Here is a 26,786-nt window from a genome sequence, read left to right on the forward strand (position 1 = left end):
GGCCGAGACGTAGATGGGAGGATAATATTAAAATGGATTTGAGGGAGGTGGGGTATGATGATAGAGACTGGCTTAATCTTGCACAGGATAGGGACCGATGGCGGGCTTATGTGAGGGCGGCAATGAACCTTCGGGTTCCTTAAAAGCCATTTGTAAGTAAGTAAGTAAGAGAAACTACACTTTCCAATGGTGAAATAATAATTAATTATACAAATCGGTTAATTTAGCTTCCAATATTACTTCATACAAACACAGAAACATTCTCTGTAGGCTATCTTTCATAGCTTTCGATTGTTGCTGTCCAAGACCCCTTATAGACGAAGTAATTTGTTTTTTATTTCATTATACGGCCTTAGATGGCAGTTATTTTAATTTAAAACTCATTTATCTCATTAAATATCAGTCCTATCAAAATGTTTCAAGGAATAAAACTTATCGCAAATTATGTTTAAAGAAACTTTCGTTATGTAACATTTTTCACAAAAATCAATAATAAGCGAGATATTTCGATCTATTTAATTCAGGCCGCCTTATAACCCCCCTTTTAAAAATGTATTTTGAGTGCCATATAGCCTAAAATCTAAGTTACAACGAACATAATTTTATATTCCAATTTTCATCGAAATCCGTTCAGCCATTATCGCGTGAAAAGGTAACAAACATACAGACAGACAGACAGACAGACATACAAACAACAATTTCAAAAAAGCGATTTTCGGTTTCAGGGTGGTTAATTATATATGTTAGGACCAATTATCTTTGGAAAATCGAAAATTACCAGAAAAATTTCGGCTACAGATTTATTATTAGTATAGATATTGGATGGACACAATAAAATATTAACATTTCTGAACCTGCAAACTTTATCATCTAAGGCTGCAGTTTTGTACTGGAATGAAGTCATTACAACTGAAAAAACTATCGATTGCCTTCGATCTGTCTTAATAATAGAAAATAAACTTTCAACGGCATCATTAACATCCAACTATTTGAAAACGGTAAGTCATGAAAATTAATACCTATGCAAATATAGATGAAGAAGACAGGAATACATGGTCATTTCAATTCCCCGTGAAGGCAACAGCAGACTGCCTCCTTGGTCTGTTGGTCAGCATCTGGCTTCCAGATCTGGAGGTCTCGGGTTTGATTCCCGGGCTCGGCTCTCTGTGAATTTTTCTTGAAGAAGAAAAATTTTCCTGGGTGTCTAAAGTCTGGAAATTTGTGTGATTGTGAGTGTGCCGGGTTAATATTAATTAGCCAGTCATCAAAAATATAAAATACAATATATCAGGACTGTCACCTGGCAGTAACGTGAACACAAGTTTCAGCGTCACATTGTTGACAAGTAACTCCATCAGTTAGCACAACCATAAAACACTAATAGATGTTATAAAGTTACGAACAACGAAAAAAAGGAAGGTTTTCGTAGTAACAGTTTAAGATCAATTTCTGCTCGGCTCTAAGTAACCATACAAATATTTGCCACTGTCATTTAATTATTATTGTAACATAGATAAGGACTGCAGGTTCTTGTGGTCTGGAAGATTTTCTTTCCGGTGTTGCAATCACATTTCCTTTTAGCAACAAAATAATATTCGAGATACGATAGTGGTTAAGAAGTTTTTAATAATTGTAACTGTAATCATATTCTTCATTTTCCTTAAAAATGAACACTTAATGTCATAATGAGGAAGTCTTCCATACTATTCGTACACAATGCAAGGGACACACAACAATTTCCAATCAAATCTAGACAAGTTTCCCTATTCGTTCCTGAAATCGAACTCATGCGTCTGAATTATGTCCTAGCAACGCTACTTCTTCAACTACATCAGGAGAGTTTATCTGTGTTTATTTTTCAGTATTTTTTTTTTCATTTACTGTACACTTATTTAATCAGTGCTGGGTCAATGCCGACCAGCCGTCTTCTGTTCTCAATTTCACATACTTCGGCGAGGTGAGCGATAATCCAACCAGTTCGGAGGTAATATGATGATCTTACGAACCGTAGTAGCTGGTGCATAAAACAGTATTTCATTACACATAGTATCCCCCGAAATTCATCATTCATACCTGTCTCAGACACTTGCCGAAATTTTATGAGGAAATTCTTCCCTCATTAGGACTACTGGGTGTTCAGTTCAAAGTGTGTCATGGCTCGCTGTATGCCGTCATGTGGCTAGTCGATGAGCCTAGAGAATTCAATCTTCCTACACTTCCGCAGAGGTGTATTACTTATGTGCCAGAGAAGTTGCCTAGCAAGTACGGCGTTCATTCAGAAGAGTACTTACCGATACGTATGGTAACGCCGGTAGTGGCAGGAATGTGAACTGTTTCGAAACATGTACTAAGGTGAGTTTTTTTCTTACAGTCGGGATATGTGGAGAGAGTTAAGACGATTACTTACGTATTTGTTGACATCAATTTCAACGGTCAACACGGACACGGAGCATTTGATTTGTGTTGTGGAACGTTTCCGTACGCAACCGATGATAACAAATACCCTGCGTATGACTTGCCCGCGCAAAACACAGTTCGAAAGAGGTTATGGTAGCACACAGACTTTACAGACCGCCATCTGTTGCTACGACGTTCAAGCTATACCGTACACGTTCTCAAGTTCAGATTGAACGCTTTGATTAATAGGCAACATCTCTGACACAAAAGCTGAAAATCGGTTCAAATCGCTGACTCATCAACAGTGATGTCATGAGTTCATGACACACTTGAACACCCAGTAGAATCAGCGTCCATTTCTTACCGCTAGACCGAGGCATTAGGCCTACACCAGTAGTGTCACGAAATTAGCATGGCAACTTATGATTTTGAAGTTGCTGTATATGACATCACGGGACAATACAAAACAAAGGAGAAACACCCAGTTGCGTGAACGTAAGGTAAATCTCAGTTCACGACTGAAATGTGACCATGGACCGCTTAGTTGGGAGCGCACGCATTATCCGCTGAGTAATAACGACGGACAATTATTATTATTATTATTACTTACTTACTTACAAATGGCTTTTAAGAAACCCGAAGGTTCATTGCCGCCCTCACATAAGCCCGCCATCGGTTCCTATCCTGTGCAAGATTAATCCAGTCTCTATCATCACACCCCACATCCCTCAAATCCATTTTAATATTATCCTCCCATCTACGTCTCGGCCTCCCTAAAGGTCTTTTTCCCTCCGGTCTCCCAACTAACACTCTATATGCATTTCTGGATTCGCCCATACGTGCTACATGCCCTGCCCATCTCAAACGTCTGGATTTTAAGTTCCTAATTATGTTAGGTGAAGAATACAATGCGTGCAGTTCTGTGTTGTGTAACTTTCTCCATTCTCCTGTAGCTTCATCCCGCTTAGCCCCAAATATTTTCCTAAGCACCTTATTCTCAAACACCCTTAACCTATGTTCCTCTCTCAGAGTGAGAGTCTAAGTTTCACAACCATACAGAAGAACAGGTAATATAACTGTTTTATAAATTCTAACTTTCAGATTTTTGGACAGCAGACTGGATGATAAGAGCTTCTCAACCGAATAATAACACGTATTTCCCACATTTATTCTACGTTTAATTTCCTCCCGAGTATCATTTATATTTGTTACTGTTGCTCCAAGGTATTTGAATTTTTCCACCTCTTCGAAGGATAAATCTCCAATTTTTATATTTCCATTTCGTACAATATTCTGGACACGAGACATAATCATATACTTCGTCTTTTCGGGATTTACTTCCAAACCGATCGCTTTACTTGCTTCAAGTAAAATTTCCGTGTTTTCCCTAGTCGTTTGTGTATTTTCTCCTAACATATTCACGTCATCTGCATAGACAAGAAGCTGATGTAACCCATTCAATTCCAAACCCTGCCTGTTATCCTGAACTTTCCTAATGGCATATTCTAGAGCGAAGTTAAAAAGTAAAGGTGATAGTGCATCTCCCTGCTTTAGCCCGCAGTGAATTGGAAAAGCATCAGATAGAAACTGACCTATACGGACTCTGCTGTATGTTTCACTGAGACACATTTTAATTGATCGAACTAGTTTCTTGGGAATACCAAATAATAATAATAATAATAATAATAATAATAATAATAATAATAATAATAATAATAATTATTATTATTATTATTATTATTATTATTATTATTATTATTATTATTTAGTTTTCTGTTTTAAACCTTTTCATGCCTTTGTTTATGATTATACTTAATTATCTGTGATATAAGCTCGTTTATCTCTTGCCTACATTTATATATTTATTTACCGTAATAATTGCTTATTTCGTAGTCCGTATTTTTGGTCTGCTTACCTGTTTGGGCACGTGCTCAACATGCGGTCTGAGCCGTTTCTTTTCTTGAATGGCTATCACTGAAGGCTCCTCCTTCCACGATTCATTCATCCCGCAGTTCTGTGTCCGGTAGACTCGGAAGTTCTGCCCGACTGTCAATTGTCTGCTGCAGCGATGCACTGCCCGTTCAGCGACGACGATAAATAACTCGAGCGAATGGTCACGTGCGCACGTAAGCAATTTCATTGACTTCCGTCTTCTCTTCTCGCCGCCGCAGTGGTCTGCTGGGCGCCAGACGGATTCTACGTAACAATGCCACAGTATGCAGAGCAAGTTTGAAGGTTCTGCGCATAAACATCCGTTACACTGTTTATTGAAATGCAGATCAGTAATAGGTTACTAATAGCAGTAATATATTTGTCACGAAGATGAGACGTAAAAATTCAATTCTTTTGGAATTTCTTAATATTACGGTTTATATTTGATTTCTTTGAACTATTATTCAAAAGACGTATATTAAACTATTCTTTATGCGCTCAAAAAAGAAGATAGGCTACATTTTCGTTCTCTTGATTTCGTAGTAGAGTCTTCTTTTTCGCTTTGTAATGCGCTATAATTGTCACGAAGATGAGACATAGTTTCTCAGTAAGTTTTATTTATTTATTTATTTAATCTGACAGGATTAAGGCCATAAGGCCTTCTCTTCCATCCTACCAGATAGCACATATAAATACAAAAAAGAGATACAAACATTGATGGAAATAATACAAATTAAATTAAGGCCGTATAGAGGGTCACCAGGGTCGAAAGAACACTATAGAGTTTCATCGAGCTAATACAAGAAAAAAAAAAAAAAAGAAAAGAAAGAAAAAGAGAGATAGCAATGATGATAGTGATAAATAATAATAATAATAATAATAATAATAATAATAATAATAATAATAATAATAATAATAATAGCAATAAATACATTATATTTATTGTCAATTTTACAACAGCATAGTCCCAATATCTATTATATGTCACGGGTTAAGCCGAAATTGCGCAACCTGGCAGGTGTTCAACAAGCAATTTCATGAACTACAATGTGATTCTTTAATTTAAATTTGAATTTTGATATTGTCCGACAGTCTCTGACATGGTCAGGGAGAGAATTCCAGAGGCGTGGAATGGGTGTGTTTAAAGATGATGAGTAGAAGGATTTTTGTGCAGAGGAATAGAGCGAAGATACATGTTCCGTGTTCGAGGCAGTGAAAGGTATTCCGTAAAAATTCAGTACCTTTTGAATTTGTTAATATTACGGTTTATAGTTAATTTCTTTGAACTATTATTCAAAAGACATAGATATAGTAAACCATTTTTATGCGCTCAAGAAAGAAGATAGGCCACATTTTCACCCTCTTGATTTAATACAAGATTGTTCTTTTTCGCATTGTAATGGACCATAATTTATCACGAAGATGAGACATAGTTTCTCAGTATGTTTTACGTATTCCTTAAAAATTCAGTACCTATGGAATTTGTTAATATTACGGTTTATAGTTGATTTCTTTGAACTATTATTCAAAAGACAAAGATATATTAAACCATTTTCTATGCGCTTGAAAAAGAAGATACATTTTCACTCTCTTGATTTCGTACGTCTCCTTTTTCGCTTTTGTAATGAGCCATAATTATCACGAAGATGAGACGTACTTTCTCAGTACTTTTTCGTGTTCCGTAACAATTAAGTTTCTTTAGAATTTGCTAATATTAAGATTAGCAGAAGAATAGACGATACTAAGGGATATGCTACTGCAGCTAAATGACAGCTGTGAGTAGTACGGGATGAAAATAAGTGCAAACAAGACGAAGACCATGGTTATCGGAAGAAAACTAAAGAAGGTAAACTTGCGAATACGAAATGAGGCAGTAGATCAAGTGGACATCTTCAAATACTTGGTGTAACATGAAGTGGTGACGGAACCTCAAAAGAAGCATCTTTTGCGGACGTCTAAAAAAATTAAGGAAGAGACTAATGAAGTGCTTTGTGTGAAGTGTGACATTGTATGGAGGCAGAAACATGGACATTACGACGAAGTGAAGCATTTGAAATGTGGAAATGGAAAAGGATGGATCGTGTGAAATGGACAGGTAGAATAAGAAATGAAGCTGTGCTAGAAAGAGTGGGTGAAGAAAGAATAATGCTGAAATTGATCAGAAAGAGAAAAAGGAATTGGTTGGGTCACTGGCTAAGAAGAAACTGCCCACTGAAAGATCACTGGAAGGAATGGTGAACGGAAGAAATGTTTTGGACAGAATAAGATATCAGATGATACACAACATTAAGATACATGGATCGTATGCGAAGACTAAGAGGAAGACAGAAAATAGGAAAGATTGGAGAATGGTGGGTTTGCAGTGAAATACCTACACTTAGGTAGAACACAATAAACGAATGAATGAATGAATGAATTTTTTTGAGTTATTCAAAAACATGGATAAATTAAATAATTTTCTGTATGTTTAAAAAAGACGATATATTTTCGTTTACTTGATGTGTTGCAAAAGTCTTCTTTTTCGCTTTGTATAGGCTATAGGCCTGTTAAATCCAGGTCATCATCCCATCTCCTTATAGGAAGTCCAGGGCTTCTTTTTTGTCTCGGCATTGTATTGCCACATACTAGACCGAGCAATCAATCTTGCTGCAACAATTATCGCGAATGTATGACTGATTGGTTGGAATTCAAAATTTAATTACACTTCATTGGTCGGAAATGAAATGACATCGTAGAAACAAAATAGTCCATATAAATTGAAAATAATGTTTTTTTTTTATTTAAGGAAGCTGGCTTTGGAAATAAATGCCAATTTTAATTGCATATCTTAGCACAGATGGAAATTGAGCTGGTATGGTTATCTCGAATAGTCTGGACAATTGAGACACGAAGCCAATCTCAAAATTGTCGAATATGGACAACAGGCAACCCACGTAAAGAGACAAAATCCCATTCTTGGCGCATCCTATAGCCTCTTAATTCATCCTGATTGCTCAATTTGTTTGGCAGCTATATTGATTTAAAGTATGTCAGCTTCCTTAATAACCCTATACTTTGTAATTCGTATTACGTGAATGTAGAAATCTGAAATTTTACAGCAAGATTATTACTGCGATGTTATTACAATTATTATCAGATTCCAGGCAGCACATCATATGAGTTTCACGGTGCATGAATCAGCCGCGGGGCAATTTTCTCCGAGTGTTTTTGTTTCTCCCAGCATTTCCATTATATCAGTTGGAGAGAAGGAGAAAGAAACGAGAACTAAAGAGCAGTGGCGGCTCCTCAAGTTTTCAGCTACTCAGGTCTCAAATATATTTTATTTTGAATTTACATTTTATTGACTTCGGCCATGTAGCTCAGTTGGTAGAGGAACTGGCTACGGACTGAAAGTTCCTGTGTTCAATCCTGCTTGCTGACTGGATTATTATCGTAGCAAAAACTTCCAGAACAGTCCTGGGAACACATTCAGCCTCCTGTCGAATTCAATACCGGCTGGTGTAAAAGGCGGTCGGAGCGTGGTGCTGACTATATCATATTTACCATTTGTTATTAATGAAGAAAATTTCCTCTGGCGCCGAGGATCGAACCCGGGACCCCCAGTTCTATGCACTGAGTGCTCTAACCGTTGAGCTACCCCGAAGTTCAACCCACCGCACCGGATCGAATCTTTTCTCCTTTGGTTCTTTTCCCTTACACCATATTGGACTTATATATTAATATTAACATATTAAATCAACAGTCATTACACAAGAGCGCACTCATTTGAGTGACTTGGTGGTCGGGACTCTACAGTATAGGCACTGTTAGGCAAATAATCTGTGTAGAGATTAATTTTTTGGTCCTACAGAACTATCTGTGACTGTTACAATTCGTTATTAATGGGAAAAATAAATGTTAGAAATAGAAGAAGAAGAAGAAGAAGAAAAGTAGAAGACGAAGAAGTAGTGGTGGTGGTGGTGGTGGTGGTGGTGGTGGTGGTGGTGGTAGCGGTAGCAGGAGCAGCAGCAAAAGAAGTAGAGGATAATATTAAAATGGATTTGTGGTAGGTGGCATATTATGCTAGGGACTGGATTAATCATGCTCAGGATAGGGACCGATGGCGACCTTATGTGAGGAAAGCAATAAACCTCCGAGTTCTTTAAAAGCCGTACGTAGAAGTAGAAGTGATAATGATAGTAATAGTAGCAGTAGTATCAACAGCAGCAGTAGGCCTAGTAGTATTATTTTTATTAATAGTAATAGTATCATTATTATTATTATTATTATTATTATTATTAGTAGTAGTAGTAGTAGTATCGGTAGTAGCATTAGTAGCATCTTATTTAACGACCTTTTCAACCACAAAGATTATTAATTGGCATCGAAGTTTAACGCCGGCGAAAAATGGTCAGCAAATTTTGCTTGAAGTCATTTATTAAGAAAATTCTTCTTCTATATGTCGGAAATCCACAACATGGATCCACAGCTTACAATTAGTCTTCCTCCTAGAGGAAAGCATGTTAAGTATTTTAAATTAAATGTCCCTCGCCCAGGTTTGAATCTGCGAACTTGGAATTCAGCGGAGAGCTTGTTGGCCACTAGACCACTGAGGACGACGACAAAAGTTTGTCTGGAACCCTCTAATTCAGGAATATGTTTCCTCATATGTTGTTAATATAGGAAGTGAGACAGTGCAAGCTCTGTGCAGATGACATTATCTCTCTACAAGGGTCTGTTATTTCTTCGTTGAATGATAAAAATGAGCGTATCCGATATCTCGGAATAGATTTCACAGACAGAATCTCCTTTAATAAAAACATTACTATCAAAAACTTATCTTCAGACTTGGATGGACTCGTCTGAACAAAATTATTAAAATCAGACCAAAAATTAAAAATCATAAACGAATATATATGGCCTGGTTTGATTTACCCTCTACAATGTGCTCCATTACCTCAGTTATCAGATACATTCTTACGAGATCTTGACAAAATTATTAGAAGTGCTGTGAAGGAAATTATGATGCTGCCCGATGATACGCCAAATTCAATGTTATACGCAAGTAAAAAAGTCCGAGGTTTGGGAATTCTTTGTGCAGAGTGGGAGGCCAGCATTCAACATTACAACATCTGTAATCGTCTTCACCGTATTAATAATATGCATCTTAACTTTGTAAGGAACTTGCACCTTGAACAGCAACTGAGTCTACGTAGACTAAACATCAATAAGTCTTTTATTGCTCCCAACACTAAAGGTCGACAATTGAGGGAGATCTTGCGGAACAGAAGTTTTGAATCATGGTGTAAATTACCTCATAAGGGCAAAGGTGTTATCCTGTATTCTAAGTGCCCCAAGGCAAATTCCTGAATGTCATCAAAAGCATATTTATCAATTTCAGAATACATTAATGCAATTAAAATGTCCAGCAATCTATCTGCGGTTAAATCTGTGGCCGGCAGAAGTTTCAGCACAACCCGTTGTCGCCATCCCGGCTGCAACGAGACGGAAACTCTTGGTCACGTGTTGGGCTTCTGTCGAAAAACGGAGCTGCTGCGCAACAATCGACACCATAAGGCCAGGACCGGTATTGCTGATGTCCTCAAGCGTCGTGGATGGGAAGTATACGAGGAGATCCACTGCGTTTCATCCTTAGATTCGAACAGAAGAGCGGATATTGTAGCCATCCACAGAACTCAATCTAAGGGATTAGTCCTTGATCCTACAATCCGGTTCGAGAGGGATGCCCTGCAGGCACAACACGTTGATGAGAAGAAGAAATCCATTTATGAGTCCTGCATCCCTTATCTAAGTGAGAAATATAACATTCCCACTAGTCAGTGGAGTGTTCCTGGTCTTTTGTTTGGTGCACGTGGCACACTCCCTAAATTCACATGTGATATTTTAAAAGCACTCGGACTCCGATTTTTTGAAATTCAAAAAATTTTGTTGGATATTCTTAAGGATTCAATCCAAATATTACATTACCATTTATATTCTGGCCATTGATGATTGTGTTCGATTTGCATTTCTCTGAATTTTTTACTAAACAATTCCTGTCTTTCTAAATTATTCTGTAGTGCTTTTATTCTGGATCTTTATGGTCACCCTCATTGAGGGCAGATTATTTTCTTTAAATATTTATATATCGGATTTGAGAAAATATTGCCTTTGATTAGGTTAAAACCAAGTACTTCTTCTGTTACAGCTGTACCAACAATTTCGATCGAATTAAAAATGTATCCCAAAGTGCATTATACGTTTTCCAGAAAATTCTCGTCCTTCTTAGTGTACCTTCACTTTCTGCGACGTAAGATCTAAGAGTTGTTTTTGTTGGGAGTTGCTAGCTTCAGTTCTGTTGTGCTGACCGCCACGAGAAGACCGCAGCTCCCTCGAGGTCAGTTATGAATTTTGAAACAGCCGGTGTTCCGAGATGAGTCATAAAACATTGTGACGTCAGGCACGTGTTTCTGACAGCGTGCATTATTGAGAGCACCCTAGTCTTGAGTTCGATTCCTCGTCACTTTCCCCTCCCTCATTGTTCTCGGTGTTAGTCATACTGGCCCCATACACAATTTCATTTTAATGAAGACTTTTATAGGCTGAAATAGTATCATTCCGCTTGCAAATTCATTGAGTCTAAGGGAGATTGTTGGTATAATTCTTGTATTTTGTTTGTGTTAAATTCAGCTATAGTTTTGTGCCGTATTCTCTACGTGATCAGGGAGATCCGCTAATACACTATATACCTTACCTGGACCATTAACCATTCCCCCCTCCTCATTACTACATATGCTAATGGATTACGGTGACTTTCTAGTTTGCAGGTTCAATTTTCTTTTGCCAACTTCGGTTCGAATTTCGGTACTGAGAAGTACAACTGGTAGTGATACTCTAACTATTATGTTGGTAGCAGTGACAGCAGTTGTCGGTAGTGCAAATTCTGAAAATTCAGATTTTTCTAGATTTCTGAGCTGAATACTAGAAGCTAGTGAAATTTGAACATACTAATAATTACTTAATTAATATAATAGTTATTTTATGTGTTGCGTTGTGGTTACAATTCAAGATCATAGTCAGATAAGTGTAAATAAATATAGCATACGATGTGATACATGCACTTGGGTAATCGATAAAAATACCATTTCACGTTTTAATTAATTTTTATTTATTTATTTATTTAACTATCTAGCTAATGAGTACAAATTAAATTTATAAAACACAAAATGTTTCTAGCCACTACCGTAAGAGCCAGACTCGTGTACGGTGTGGTCTTAGTCAACAATATAACATAAAATTTACAAGGACAGTTTGCTAAATACAGTAAGTAGCTTAATTCAAACCTATAAATAACACACAAGAGCAAAAAAAGAAGAAAGAGAAAAAGAGAGAAAAATGCGTATTTTATATAAATTGACAATCACAGAAGCCAGTGATATTCAATAAAACATGAATATAGTCGACAGAAATAAAAGGTAAAAAAATACATTTGTTAATATTATATTTCAGGAATAATTTTATAAGTTTCTTTTTTAAAAGCTTCAATTTCAAAATATTTCAAATTTGGAAAATGATTTGTAATGAAAAGAAAGATGTTGACAACATGAAATCCACAATATTGCAGTGATAGATGTCAACGAATTCTTACACCATTGGTGAATCGGTACATGAGTGAGATCGTTCTTGTAATTCTTCTTCTCTAATATGTGATTGACTTTGAGTCTTTGAATTCCTCTGATTTCTCCTCATTGCATTCCCCATTTCTTCTCTTCCCTGCTTCGTACTTTTCCTTAATCGTCCTCTACTTACCTTCTAGTTTTTATTCTGTTCCTTCGCCTCTTACTCTTATTAATTATTTTCTTTATATTCCCTCCCTCCTTCTCTTTCCTTTCATTATTATTTTCTTTTACTTTCTCGTCATTTGCTACATCTTTTTGTTCTTCTTGCCCCATTTCGTCATTTCGGATCTTCTTCGGTTTTTACTGTATTTCGTTATCTTCTTCTTTTCTTCTTTTCTACTTCCTCTTCTCATATTTATTCTTACCCTCTTCACTATTCCACCTCATATTTTTCGTTCGATTTTCACACTTTTTGTCCTTGGTAAGTCAACAATCCCTTCCTGCATAATAACATGTTTTGAAGTACCTTGTTTCTCGTCTCCTCTTCCTCGGCATTACATCTATATAGGATACATCTATCCTGCTTCAAGCGCGTATCCGGGGATTATTTCCCTTGAGACCAAGAAGCGGCGGGTACGTGATCAGTCACCTTTCTCTAATGTCCGTCGTAAAACGAACTGACTCACGAAGGTTGTTGGCCGACTCCGAAATCTCCGCTTGGAATATGGTCAGTGGTCGTGTTAAGTCAGCTTAAGTGCTAGCGCGACCATGTGGAATTTGTGGTGGACAAAGCAGACGTTGCAGAGTGTTTTTATCGGGGTACTCATGTTTCTGTCTATCATTCCATCAAAGCTCTCCACCCCCTCAATTCATCAATCATGTGCAATAGTAAAAATAGATTGGGGTGAAGTCTTGAGAGTATTATGGTTTTCCGATGCTGATATGTATGTATGTATGTATTTATTTACACTGCAAGTGGGCAAGCACCAGGTGGCAGTGGTATATACAATATAAACAATACACAATAAAATTTACAATACACAATACAATTTCACAACACATATACAATTTTATACACAATACAATAAGAATACACAATACAATTTAACACAATAATAATAAAACATAAATGAAATACCTAATTTTACAATACAACCTACATAATTATGTACAAGTCCTACATAAGTTTCAATAGTCTTTCACTTTACTCTCATCTCAATCCCTGTAGTGGCACTATGACGCATTTCACTGACACTCTGCAACACATTTCACTGACACTATAGAACACATTTCATTGACGCTATAAATTATCACTGATCGGAACTGTTCACTGCACTGTAAAACCATAACTTCACTGACTCACCTCGCTTCACTGATACAACAGTTCAAATAAGTCAAATAATTACATCCTTATGCATACTTATAAACAGAACTACATTTAAACTAAACATTTCTAGTCTAAGGCCCTCTTACACGCTATTTACAATTCAAACCGCGGAAGTAAACTCGTCAGGCTAGATAAATACATGGCACCTTAAAAAATTAAATGTTGAATGTCACCTTAATTTTAATTTGCACTTTATACACAACTTTTTAAGTTATTCTTGAATCTTCTTAAGGAAGGGCAGCCCTCAAAGACCGCTGCAGGTAGGTCATTCCAATTATTTATAGTTCTATTTAAAAATGAGAATTTACCTACATCCGTTTTCTGTTTCCTACATTTAATTTTAAAATCATGATCGTTCCTACCATAGTACGTTGGCTTTTCTATCCGAGCCGTTATGTCTACCCATGCTTTCTGACCTAGATGTGCTCTATACAGTGATGTTATTCTAGTTTTCCTACGTCTGTTTTCCAAAGTTTCCCATTTAAGTTCTTTTATCGTATCGTTTCCATCTTCTCTTTTACCTTTAACAAATTTAGCTGCCCTATACTGGATTCTTTCTAAGAAATTTAACTGATATATTCTATAGGGATCCCAACATGTAGTTCCGTATTCCATTAACGGTCGCACTAACGTTAGATATGCTATTTCCCTCGATTTGGGGCTAGCCTTTCTCAAGATTCTCATAATAAAGTGAAGTGCCCTCCATGCTTTACCCGCAACATTATCAACATGCTCTCCTCCAAGAAGGTTTGGAGTTTAAATACACTCCTAGGTATTTACAACATTGTTCTTGCGGAATTACAACACCACTGAATTCGTAATTAAGACTAGTTTCCTCTCGGGTTTTACAAAATGTTATAGGAAAGGCTTGGAGCTTATCAGTAAGACTTCGAAGTTGAGGCACATGAACTCCGAAGTTACGTGCACACAGGATAAAGCAGCATTTACAGAGCTGCTGGGAAGGTAGTCGTCCCTCATCATTAGGGCCCGGAAGTTCATGCCCTAAAAAACTATGAAATATGCATGCAAATATGCTCTTAAAATTACAGTAGAACCCCGATTATCCATCACCCTATTAACCGATTGCTGGATTAACCGTCAGTCTTTCTCTCTTTTTTTGCTGCAGAAGTATATGAAGTATTACACGTTGTATTAGCACGTTATGTTTTTTTTTCTAGAGAGGGTTATTACAAGCATTTTCCCTTACACAGTATGGCCTATTGTTCGAATTGTCGCACTCTATAACTTCTATATGAAATGAAGAGTCCACTGCAAGAATGATGGACGTCACTTTCTTGTCGAAAATGAACCAAGACTGTCAATGCATAGCTTAAGACATACAGAATGTACATACAGAGTTATATGGCATTAACACTGATAGTCATTGTCCAGTAACGATCGGAAAATCACAGTTAAGCTTTGATCGCTAAGCATTTCAAACTTTCAATTGCTTCTCCTGTAAAATGTATTCCAAATGACATCCATCATTCTTGCAGTGGACTCTTAAAATATTTTATGCTCGACCATGCCGAAATGTACTAATTATACACCTGGTAGCTGTCCTTTAATGCATGCCATTAAAGTACATCTACTCATTAAAGTACAGGTCTTCAGCCAATGATAACTCAGCTTACATGTGTTTAGCCAATGAGAAGTCAGCTTTGTGCCGTTATAAAACCGCAAGTATCGATTACTCTCGGATATGCACTCGAAAGAGAATTAGCGAAATCCAATACTGTCGCAGAAGGTTATGTTCTGTTACTATAAAAATTAGCGTTAATTGTAAATAATATTCAAATAAATTCAATATGTCATCTCGTTTTTCAATGTCGAATTCAATAATCAAAGTTATACCACGTTTAACGGGATTACACAAGGTCAATGACATTATTGTTCCTCGGAAAAAATCAATACTTTCGCGTCTGCTCACATCTCACAATTCACGACCTAGAACAAGGTCACTTCCGATCTTGTCAGATACAAATAAAATGTATACATCTGAATACCGGTAATTTCAAGTTAGAAATATGGTCGAGCATAAAAAGTCGTATGAAACTCGCCTATAATGGTAATTAAGAAGCTCGTATGAAAATTATGAAACTCGCTAGTGCTCGTTTCATAAACATCCATACTCGCTTTCTTAATTACTATCATTATAGGCTCGTTGCATAATGTACTATTCTACGGGTATTAAACGAACACTAATTGTGCTAAGAATCGAAAAAAAAAGTGTAAATAATTGAGTGGTTTGGGGAAAGATAAAGCGTGGCCCATCTCGCATAAGAATACGAGGTTGGAGTGTAGAAAGTACGTAAATCTTCAACATGAGACCTCCATTATTCATATCTTTCCACAGACAGCCATTACAAGGAATTTCCTTGCCCCTTAAAAACCCGTCGTTGATAACCAGACTGGAACTTCTGATCCACTATCTAGCATATTAAACGCAATAGCGGCAAAACCACGAAGGGAATTACGAAAGTGTAAATATTATTCACTAAATTTACGAAAATCTTTTATCGTACGGTTTATCCGATTTTTTCGATTAACCGTTCAGCTTACCCCCTTCATTACCACGGATAATAGAGGTTCAACTGTATCACCATTAAATCGAGAAAAATTCGTTCCGGCACCGGGAATCGTACAATGAGAGGAGTTCGAGCGGCACCGTGGATCGTGTCCCGGCATAGCTCATTTGGAAAGAGCCCTCAGCGCGCAGAACTGAGAGGTCCCGGGTTCGATTCCCGGTGACGGAACGATTTTTTCTCGATTTAATGGTGATAATACACATTGACTACTTCATAGAAGTCGTGTTGATATTCAATGAGGATGGCGAGACCTCATATAATGAGTATTTGATGTATGCTCTTAAAAACTTTAAAGTATGCCAATAAATATATACTATTAAATTAAAAGAATTAATGTCCCTTGGCAGTAGGCAAGACGAGTTACTATTAATAATACTCGTAATAGGTTAAATTCTCATGTTTTGCTGTGTTTATGTGCTGAACTATTTGAAATCTTTTCTCACTCCCTACATTTTTCTCACACTCTCCACAAAACAGCAGGGGCCATTTCTCAGAGCATGCTATGCTTGCTGCGCAAGCCCAATATTTTCGTAGAATGTGTATTTCTCAAAATGGGATTACGTACATTAAAATTTATTTTATTTTTGGAACATTGTATAGGCGTAATACCATCCGCAGGTTGCACACCGCAAGTATCGCAACGCTTGCTCGTTTCTCGGAGCTACAGGAAAGACGTAGAAATAGCGAGAATATGATGCGCGCGCAAGTGCCTTCCTCCTTAGTCCGTCCTAGGCGCACATGCTTATGTTATGTATTGTTTGAAGCTCTGGTCCGAGAGCTACATCAACGACTATTTAACGTTACACAGAGCAGTACTGACAGCGGGAATGTGCTGTGCAATGTAATTGTATGAGCGGAATGCATGTGTTAGCTGCTGCATGTATTATTAATTCTTAAACATTATTTTGAAGTATTGCAATGAGTTCGGAATTGTGTGTTATTGAAACCTTATTATTAAATCCATTTTCCCGAAGGACTATTCAAGAGAAGACAGACATTATAGAGAATATGTGCGCTCGTTCAGTGCAGCTCAATACAACAATGTGCATTGGTTGGCAGGGTCGAAAAAAAACTAAAACTGTTTTGTTGGCCATGTTTGTTATATTATATCGAACTTCTACATCTGATAAGCGAATATGATCCATGACTAATAATGATTTCATAATTATAAAATAAATTATTTAGGCTATGTGGGTCTGATTATTTTTATTAATTATGAAATATTATATCCTCCCATCTTCCCCTATGAGTAAAAGAGCAAGCCTAACTTTCGCGACTAGCATTCGCCCCTGCAAAACAGTACCCTATTATCTGTAGATATAAAGCCACCTGAAAACTCCTTCTGTAAATTAGTTAATCTAGCACTCGAAGTTGGTCTTATTTTCAGCATTTAAAGAACTTTTAACAGAAACTTTATACGCATAACTTAATTTGGTGGCAACCAGTTCACAACACCGTTACGTTACAAGAGTACAACACAACTGCCAGCGTCCAGCCAGACGACATCTACGCACATACATGGAAGGATGATGAAACAGGGGATTCACTGCATGACATCATCACATCAGTATTATACTCCTCACCACATGACGAGTTGCATCACCACGCGCAACGTTACTGCCAATATGATCCAGATGAAAAAAAAAATAAAAACCATAAAACTGATTAAAATATGCCATATAGGCACTAAAATATTGAAATATGATGCATTTATCAAAATCACGAAAATATGAGTTATATGCACCATAAAATCATGTTCAAATAACTGAAAATTCGTGCACATAATGTAAAAGCATACATTTTTAAGCCCTAAGAAAAAACATGTAAATGCATGAACTTCAGAGTCCTACTCATCATACGCAACGTATCAGTTGGAGATTTTGCAATATAGGCCGAGAAAATAAATAAACTTTCGCCTGAGGAACAAACGTAAAAGCTGCGTTGGCCAGAATACAATGTATTATCGTCTCTCAGGTGTAAAAACGTAACATTTTCTTAGGCACATAAAGAGTTATACACAGCAGTAGGTATACTGTTTAGAAGGTAATCACTTCTGAGGTTGGGGCTCCTGGAAGGCAGAGTTACGTTGCCCCGATGATGATGATGATGATGATGATGATGATGATGATGATGATGATGATGATGATGATATTATGATAAGATGACTAAAAAGTGCCAGGAGAGCTGAGAGGTCTTAACCTGAAGCTTAACCTAATTTTTAGACCATGTACGAACACAGGAACATTTCTCTTTAAGGAAAAATTCCTCTATTCTAACCGGGAATCGAATCCGGGACCTCATGAACTATAGTCAGAAGCTCTGACCACTAGCCCATGAGGTTAGAAAGAAATATAATATTATATTTAAAATTAAAATAACTCAAATATTCTGTTTAGTAAGAATTTAAGATCAGTAAGAAGTCAAAATGAAAGTTTTGTACGTGAATCTGGTAATAAAATAGAGTAAACTAAGATTCAGATGAATTAAAATAAAGTATCACCAAATCGTAAGATATTTATTAAAAATATATGTGAAATATATATTAATACCAATTTCAATTACGCATTCTTTCATTTTTAATTTGAATTCATATATTATATTTTCTTAATAATTTATATATATACAGTAGCGTGCAAATTAATCCGAACACGACATATTTTTACATTTTCTGTCATTGTTGGCCTCACAGCTGCTCATACCGCTTTAATTGACAACTGTAGTACGTGTAATTCCATTGTTGAAGGTCTGTCATTATTTTTTTTGTAATATGTGACATTTTGCCTGTCGTTTTGTACTTATAAGCATTTCAGTTGTGTTGAAGACTTAATACTGCAATCCTGTGTACATTCTGTCGTCTTCACAAATGGATACAACTCCACGAAAACGGTCTAAAATTATAACATTAGCAGAGCATTCTTCTATGACACAGAGGCAAATTGCTGCAGAATGTCAAATCGGTTTGGCTACTGTTAATTCGATCATAAAACGATACAGGGGGACTGGATCCATCACACCCCAGAAAAAAGGAAACTGTGGCCGGAAAAGGAAGACTTCACCTGCAGATGATCGTTTAATTGTCAGGAAAAGTAAATTAAATCCTAGACTAACTGCTGTCGACTTAACCCGCGAGTTAATGGCTACCACTGGGGCGAATATTCACGTCACAACAGTACGGCGTAGGCTTTTGGAAGGTGGACGAAGGGCTCGTAAGCCTATTAAGAAGCAACTGCTAACCCTTGTTATGTGCAAAAAACGCTTAATGTGGGCAAAATTACATCAACACTGGACAGTGAATGACTGGAAGAATGTACTTTTTTCCGATGAGTCTCATTTCGAGGTCCACGGCCACCATGTTTCTTACGTACGGAAATGATCCGAAAAAGTAACAGCAGCTCATCTCCAACAGGCACTCAAATACCCCCCTAAAGTAATGTTTTGGGGTTGTTTTACACATGAAGGGCCTGGAGCATTAATACCTATCAAGGGAATGATGAATTCTGACAAATATATTCACTTATTGGAAACCAGAATCGTAACCCAGCTGCAAAAATCATTTCCGGATGGCAGAGGTGTGTTCCAACAAGACCTGGCACCATGCCATACGTCTCGAAAAACTACAGAATTCTTCAACAAGAAGAATATTCAGGTACTCCCCTGGCCAGGCAACTCACCCGACATCAACCCCATTGAGAACTTGTGGTCAGTTTGCAAAAGAAGAATGCAAAAAGTGGATTGTTCTACAAAGGAGAAGATCATTTCTGCCCTCATTGGTGTATGGTTTCGCGATGAAGAAATGAAGAATATTTGTGGGAAATTAGTGGAATCCATGCCAAATCGTCTCAGAGCTGTTATTAGGAACAAGAGAGGCCACATAGATTACTGAGGTATGTCTTAGATCCTTTTTTTTTATCCCGTTCGAGTGTTTTTACATAATTAATTACGTTGTTCGGATTAATTTGCACGCTACTGTATATATTTCAGAATCATGTAATAATTAATTAATAATTAAGACTGTATTTTTTTCAGCGGTTTTGATGCCTGTTGCTTCTTCTTGTAAAGTTTTATCACATTTTATTGTCGAAAAAAGTTAATAATGAATATTAAAAAAAAAATTATTCCAATTGTATTTCGCTTTCTACATCACAATGACTTCACGTTGTCACAGATGTCTCAGCTTACGAAACCTTCAACGTCAAACATATCTAGACAGAGAGCACAGTGGATAGAAGATGGAAAAAATCAGTTCCCCCACCTCCATTGAACCTGTATCGTCCGGACTGGGACCTCAACTTCGAAGTCTACTTATCAGGCTACGCGTGTATGGATAGGATCTGCTTCTATCAGGGGCTGAAACAGGATGGCTCATCTGTCAGCGTTGGCTGATCAGGAAGGACTTGGGGCTTCGATCCTCTGAAGTTTATCAGGCTACTCGTCCTCGAAGTGGGATCTGGCTCTATGAGGTGCTGGAAGCAGGGTGGGCCAAATATCAGCGTCGGATTCACAAATGCCACCCAGGCCACCAGTCGGAGTTAGACAGCCATCGTATGTATAGGGCGCACAAAGGATCAAAGCAAGTCTGAGTGTAAGGACAGCCCTCGTAAAGCCAAGCCAAGTCAGCATCTGACAGTTTTCAAGGACTCTGCAGTTTACTCCATATTTTACGATGTTCAGTGAACGGAAACCAAACCCGGCCACTATCAGTTTCCTCATCTTTTCCGGAGTTGCAGGAAGGTCGTGGGAATGAGTTCCCACTGTTGCCACTGCAAAATTCTTGCCGTGGATTATAATAAATGACAAGTTCTATCTGTCCGACATCAGTAACTTTCGGCTTCTATTACGAGGGTCACTTTAATTAATATAAAGCAAATATTTGTTCAGATATGATTAAATTAGTGTTTAACATATTTGTTTTATTCTGTACATGGTAGATATTAATTTTCAATTTTAACTACATCAGCTTAAAAAAAAAAAAACAACAAAAAAAACAACCTTATCAGTGGAAGTAGAAGCTAGCGTCATGCATTACAGGCGCTATGTTCGGTTCAAGTTTGTCGAGCATGGCGAAGTTCGATATTCGCCGATGTTCGCTCTGTAGGAGGAGGTCTGTCGTGTTTGTTACATATTGTTACAAAAATATCCGCTATTCTTCACTGTCACCCCTTCATGTTTTAACCGTGTAAGGTTTTTAGCATAGATCTTGCCATTAGCCTTTCATATGTAATAAGATGCAGTTTGCAATGTCTTGGTTGCCTTTTCCATTTTCTAACATTGGAAGACACTAATAGGAGCAACGAGAGATTGTGTGTACAAAATTTTGACTGAATACAATGTGTGTACAAAATTCTTATTCTGAATCTTCGATCATTTCTGAGAATAAGGAGCACTTATGTGGTAAACATTTTACGTTATATTTTTCATATTAAATATTTTTAAAACAGTTAATTTCAGCCACTATAAACTTAAGAATTTTAGGGCCGTATTCATAGACATGAAGGATTCGTAACAAGCTGTTTTTTTTTTACGGTGATGGGTTGTACGAAATGGAAATATAAAAATTGGAAATTTAACTTTTGAAGAGGTGGAGAAGTTCAAATATCTTGGAGCAACAGTAACAAATATAAATGATACTCGGGAGGAAATTAAACGCAGAATAAATATGGGAAATGCCTGTTATTATTCGGTTGAGAAGCTTTTATCATCCAGTCTGCTGTAAAATAATCTGAAAGTTAGAATTTATGAAACAGTTATATTACCGTTTGTTCTGTATGGTTGTGAAACTTGGACTCTCACTTTGAGAGAGGAACTTAGGTTAAGGGTGTTTGAGAATAAGGTGCTTAGGAAAATATCTGGGGCTAAGAGGGGTGAAGTTACAGGAGAATGGAGGAAGTTACACAACACAGAACTGCACGCATTGTATTCTTCACGTAACATAATTAGGAACATTAAATCCAGACGTTTGAGATGGGCAGGGCATGTAGCACATATGGGAGAATCCAGAAATGCATATAGAGTGTTAGTTGGGAGGCCGGAGAGAAAAAGGCCTTTAGGGAGGCCGAGATGTAGATGGAAAGATAATATTAAAATTGATTTGAAGGAGGTGGGATATGATGATAGATACTGGATTAATCTTGCTCAGGATAGGGACCAATGGCGGGCTTATGTGAGGGCGGCAATGAACCTCCGGGTTCCTTAAAAGCCAGTAAGTAAGTAAGACATTAGTAGGATCAGCGAGAGATAGTGTGTACAAAATTTTGATTCTGAATCGAATATGTATACGAAATTTTGACTCAATACAATGTGTGCACAAAATTCTTATTCTGAATCTTTGATCATTTCTGAGAATAAGGAGCACTTATGTGGTAAAGATTTTACATGATACTTTTCATATTAAATATTTTTAAAACAGTTAATTTCAACCACTAGAAACTTGAGAATTTTCATGTTTATAGTTCTAGGATAGTTGTTAATTATTTCAGAATAATTTATGCAGGAGTTGATGAGATATGATTAAGTTAGAAAAAGCAGTCTGACTAGGTTCACACTACCCGGGCTCCTTAATGCAATATTTCAAGTAAGTTTTTACAACATAACAATTGAAGCGTGCGGCCGAACAACAGGAGAAGCGCCACTGAGCAAATGTGCTGAAGAGGCAATTTCAGAACACTTCAGCTCATGATGCATCCACAGCACAAAAGCAAACGAGCCTCCCGCGGATTTTCGATGAAACAGTCACGATACAAGAGGCCTGAATCTCGATGTTTCACTAAATATTCTAGCTTTGCTCAAGTTGGAGCTTGTCCCGTTGTTTCAATTACAATGGGTAATTGTTATACTTTTCTGTCTTCTGCGGAGATTTAACTATGTACACTGTTTGAATGGAGGTTTCGACGTGATCTAATTGGTGTTCACTTATTAGCAGGCTTCGAGATTTTGGACCCGATACAGTAAGTTTACTGTGCATGCACTATAGGTTGTTGACTCGCTGCAGGTAGGTAGAGATGTGTTGAGGTAACAACGTTGCTATTTAGAGTAGAGTACGGTAGTATGGGGAAATACACACATATGTACATTCTGAAAGTAAATGTACATTACACAATGACAGTGTCAAAAGAATGTGAAAAGCATTTATTCTTCTGTCTTTTATATGCATTTGTGTTTAATTATGCACAGTGTTAATGGTGGAAATAAGCATGCAGCAATTTTAATTTTTTCATTTATCCTATTGGTCGTCTTTAGTACTCGTAAGTGCAGTTACAGTACCGAATTGCAATGTACTACAAGATACATTCTCAGTGTCTCAAAAGTAAATCTTTTTTCGGTTATCTGCCAAAGTTTGTACTGTGGAAAACTGCGCTCTACGTTGCATGACGTGATAGGAGCAAAATGAAAAAACCTAACATCATTGCAGTCTCTAAGAGACAGTCCTTTATTCTCGGGTGACTCTATGCCCACTAATTTAGTTTTTATGTTACACAATGTTTCATATCCGTTATTTTTACATAAAATTGATTTCCAATTCTGTTTTACACGTTCAGTTACCGGTGTATTTGGCTGTATCATTAATTCTCTGCGTCATTTTCTAAATTAATTTGAGGGCTTCCGGCATCTCTTGCTCTGACTTTTCTAACCGTGTAATAGTTTCAGACACAGTTTGAAAATGGGTTTATATGAAAACAAATTATTCGTCAGAACCTTCAAATCCAGAGCGTTTTTCTTTGCGTATTTGTTGGCATTCATTCTACAGTACCTCACCCACTGTACGCTTTACCACTATACTCAGCACGCCGTTATGCGGATTTCCCACTGAACTGCTCTATTGAGTCCGAAGTCTCGAAGCCTGCTTAATAAGGTTACTTTTTAAATATCAAGGTAAAGTAAATCCAAACTTCGAAACGTGGTGTTGCCTATAGTGAATCAGCACTGAAAGAAGACCAATCTAAATCCATTCTCCTTGCATCTCTTTTGTTTCTCTCCTTCTCTTTCTAGTGCTCAATGCTACCAACTCTTGCATCTCGCATCTATGCACCTACGAAGTACTACGTCTTTGACAAGGATGGCTCAGGAAAATGAATACACTGAAATGATGGGAAATTGATTTCTCGCTCTCCCACGTCTCAGCCTTTCTACTCAGAGGACTCGAGGAAAATTACTTCCCATGTGTCGACTGCGCATCTTTGTCTGCGGATTTTCTTCTTAGTTGCCATTGAAAGGCACCAGCTTTATCAATGTACCTATTTAAATATGGCCTCCTCTGTTAGATTAGACTGGAATCGTAATAACATCGATCTGAGGAAGAAGCCTCGTGGCTGCCGTCTGTCGGTGACTTTGGCGTCGTTACTTGTGTAGGCTATGTGGCACAGGGAACGTGTACAGAACTGACACCTTTGTTCATAGTTTAGCATTATTTAGTGTAGTGCGTAATTTTTAGATTATAGAAACCCACAAAGCTTACGAACTATCGTGAACAGGGGTAACATTGGCCCATTAAGGGTAATATTAGCCCATTAAGGGTAACATTGGCCCATTAAGGGTAACATTGGCTCATTAAGGGTAACATTGGGCCATTAAGGGTAACTTTGGCCAGTTAAGGGTAACATTGGTTCATTAAGGGTAACATTGGCTCATTAAGGGTAACATTGGCTCATTAAGGGTAACATTGGCTCATTAAGGGTAACATTGGCTCATTAAAGGTAACATTGGCTCATTATGGGTAGCTTTGCCCCAACAGAGAATATACATGGGTCACTCAATAACACTGAACAACAAGAATTTTGCTCCGACTTAAAACAGTGTCTCCCTTATGGTTTTATGTGCGCTGAATCAGAAAAGGCGCCTCTTGTCTTCGTATCACGTATGGTTTTTAAGATATACTATGATTTAACTTTTCGATAAGCGCTCCAAGAATTGCAGAAAGTAGATATCTACCAAAACCTGGGAACAATAATAAGTAGCGATGGAAAAATAGATCAAGAAATACTAAACCGAACTAAGAAAGCAGTAAACGCATATTACGGAATAAATAATACAATAGTGGAAAAGACGGAGATTAACTACAAGACAAAATTGCAAGTATTTCAATCAATAATAGTTCCAATATTACAATACGGAATAGAAAGCTTACCTTTACAGGATAAGCATGAAACTAGAATAACAGCAGTCGAAATAAAATATTTAAAAAGAATGATGGGAAAGATTAAGAAAGATAGGATCAGGAACGAACAAATAAGAGAAGAAGCAAAACAGGACAAACCATTAATAAATAAAATAGAAGAAAAACAACTAAAATGGTTTGGACATGCAAACAGGATGACGGAAGAAAGGAAGATTAAGCAAGTAATGGAAATGAGAGTGGAGGGAAGAAGAGGTAGGAGATGGCCAAGGATAAACTGGGAAGATACAGTAGTAAGAATAGGAAGAAAGAGAGGCAAGACATTGGCAGAAATGAAGAAAATGAACAGGGACCGGGAATCCTGGAGAGCCTGGACGGAGCGAGGCGAACTCAACGCCTAATGGCAAAATGGGACGGAAGAAGAAGAAGAAGATGATGATGATGATGATGATGATGATGATGATGATGATGATGATGAAGATAAGCGCTCCCCAGGAAACATCTGGTGCGGGTTAAAGGTATAAACCAAAATAAAATCTAATGCATTTTATGAGTTTATTACTTATTTCCTGTTTCTTATGGTTGTTGGCATATTATTTTGTACTTCTAATAAATAAACAGATATTGGTCCCTTCTATTAACTAAATTTCATAATAGTTCAAAGTGCAATGAACAAATAAGGGTCTGGTTTTCAGTATTTAAAGGAAAACTTTACCAGTTTGAGTGAAGGAAAATTAAAAGAGGGCATTTTCACCGGTCCACAAATTCACAAAGTTATGACTGACTCTTTGTTTGAGGAAAAACTTTCCGTTACAGAAAAAAATGGCATGGCGCGCTGTCAAAGATGTGTGCTCAAATTTCCTTGGAAATTCTAGAGCAGAGAACCACATAGAACTTGTGAAAACCATGTTAAGTACAAATGACAAAATGGAATGTAATATGTCTCTCAAAACACATTTTTTACATTATCATTTGGATTTATTTCCTTCTAACTTTGGAGCGGTAAGCGACGAGCATGGGGAAAGATTTCATCAAGAAATATTTGAAACGGAAAGGCGATATAAAGGAAGATCATCATCCAGCATGCTTGCAGTCTATTGGTGGTTCCTTGTAAAATACAGTCCCGGGTCTAATTATAAACAGAAGTCATCCAGAAAATTATTTTAAATGTAAGTTCAAATTCCGAGATTTTTCTCATTATATACATGAACTATTTTTATTGTTGTTGTGTTTTAAACTATGCAACATCATTTTTGTATCCAGTACGCATTTTTCAAGTATTATGAGGAATTTTGAATACCTAGTGGCAATATAAATAGATTTAACTATGTAACTGAAGCATTAAAACGAACCAACCATGACAGTTTACACTGCCTCTTATAGTTCAGATAAAGGGACACTGAACAAACATAATTATAACATAATTCAGGAGACTGACGTAAGATTTTACAAATCTATAGCAGACTACAACAAATACGATAGGAAAAGGAATAGTCTACAGATATTCGACAAGAAATTAATGCTGAAGATTTAAATAAGACAGTTACAAATATACAGAAAACTGAAAAGAACACCTAAAAGTATGCAAAATAGTACAGGGACATCATTTTATTTTTACTTCAATTTTTATTGTACCTGAGTTTTTGAATGTACTTCACTCCCACCCCTCTACTAATGAAGTTCCAACTGTCCTGCACACAGAACCAAGATCGCAGTGGAGTTAGTGAGTATAGTATGTTTCAGAAATATGTTCGCGTTTTCCAGTGACGAAACAG

At 37.1% G+C, this 26,786-nt stretch overlaps 1 protein-coding gene across 3 annotated transcripts in view; it reads right to left on the minus strand.

Annotated features, from left to right (window-relative positions):
- dcma (decima) overlaps nt 1-26,786 on the minus strand; it is a 555,093-nt gene that overhangs the window by 294,428 nt on the left and 233,879 nt on the right. The window contains exon 1 of one of the 3 annotated variants that reach the window (XM_069815895.1): nt 4,313-4,512. The exons of the other annotated variants lie outside the window; for them this stretch is intronic. Coding sequence (XP_069671996.1) covers nt 4,313-4,402 — 90 coding nt within the window. The 5' untranslated portion in view covers nt 4,403-4,512. Of the gene's footprint in view, nt 1-4,312; nt 4,513-26,786 lie in introns of those variants that run through there. 3 annotated transcript variants of the gene reach the window in all.

This window comes from Periplaneta americana, chromosome 17 (genome assembly GCF_040183065.1).
Source record: "Periplaneta americana isolate PAMFEO1 chromosome 17, P.americana_PAMFEO1_priV1, whole genome shotgun sequence".
In the NCBI taxonomy this organism is placed as follows: Eukaryota; Metazoa; Arthropoda; class Insecta; order Blattodea; family Blattidae; genus Periplaneta; species Periplaneta americana.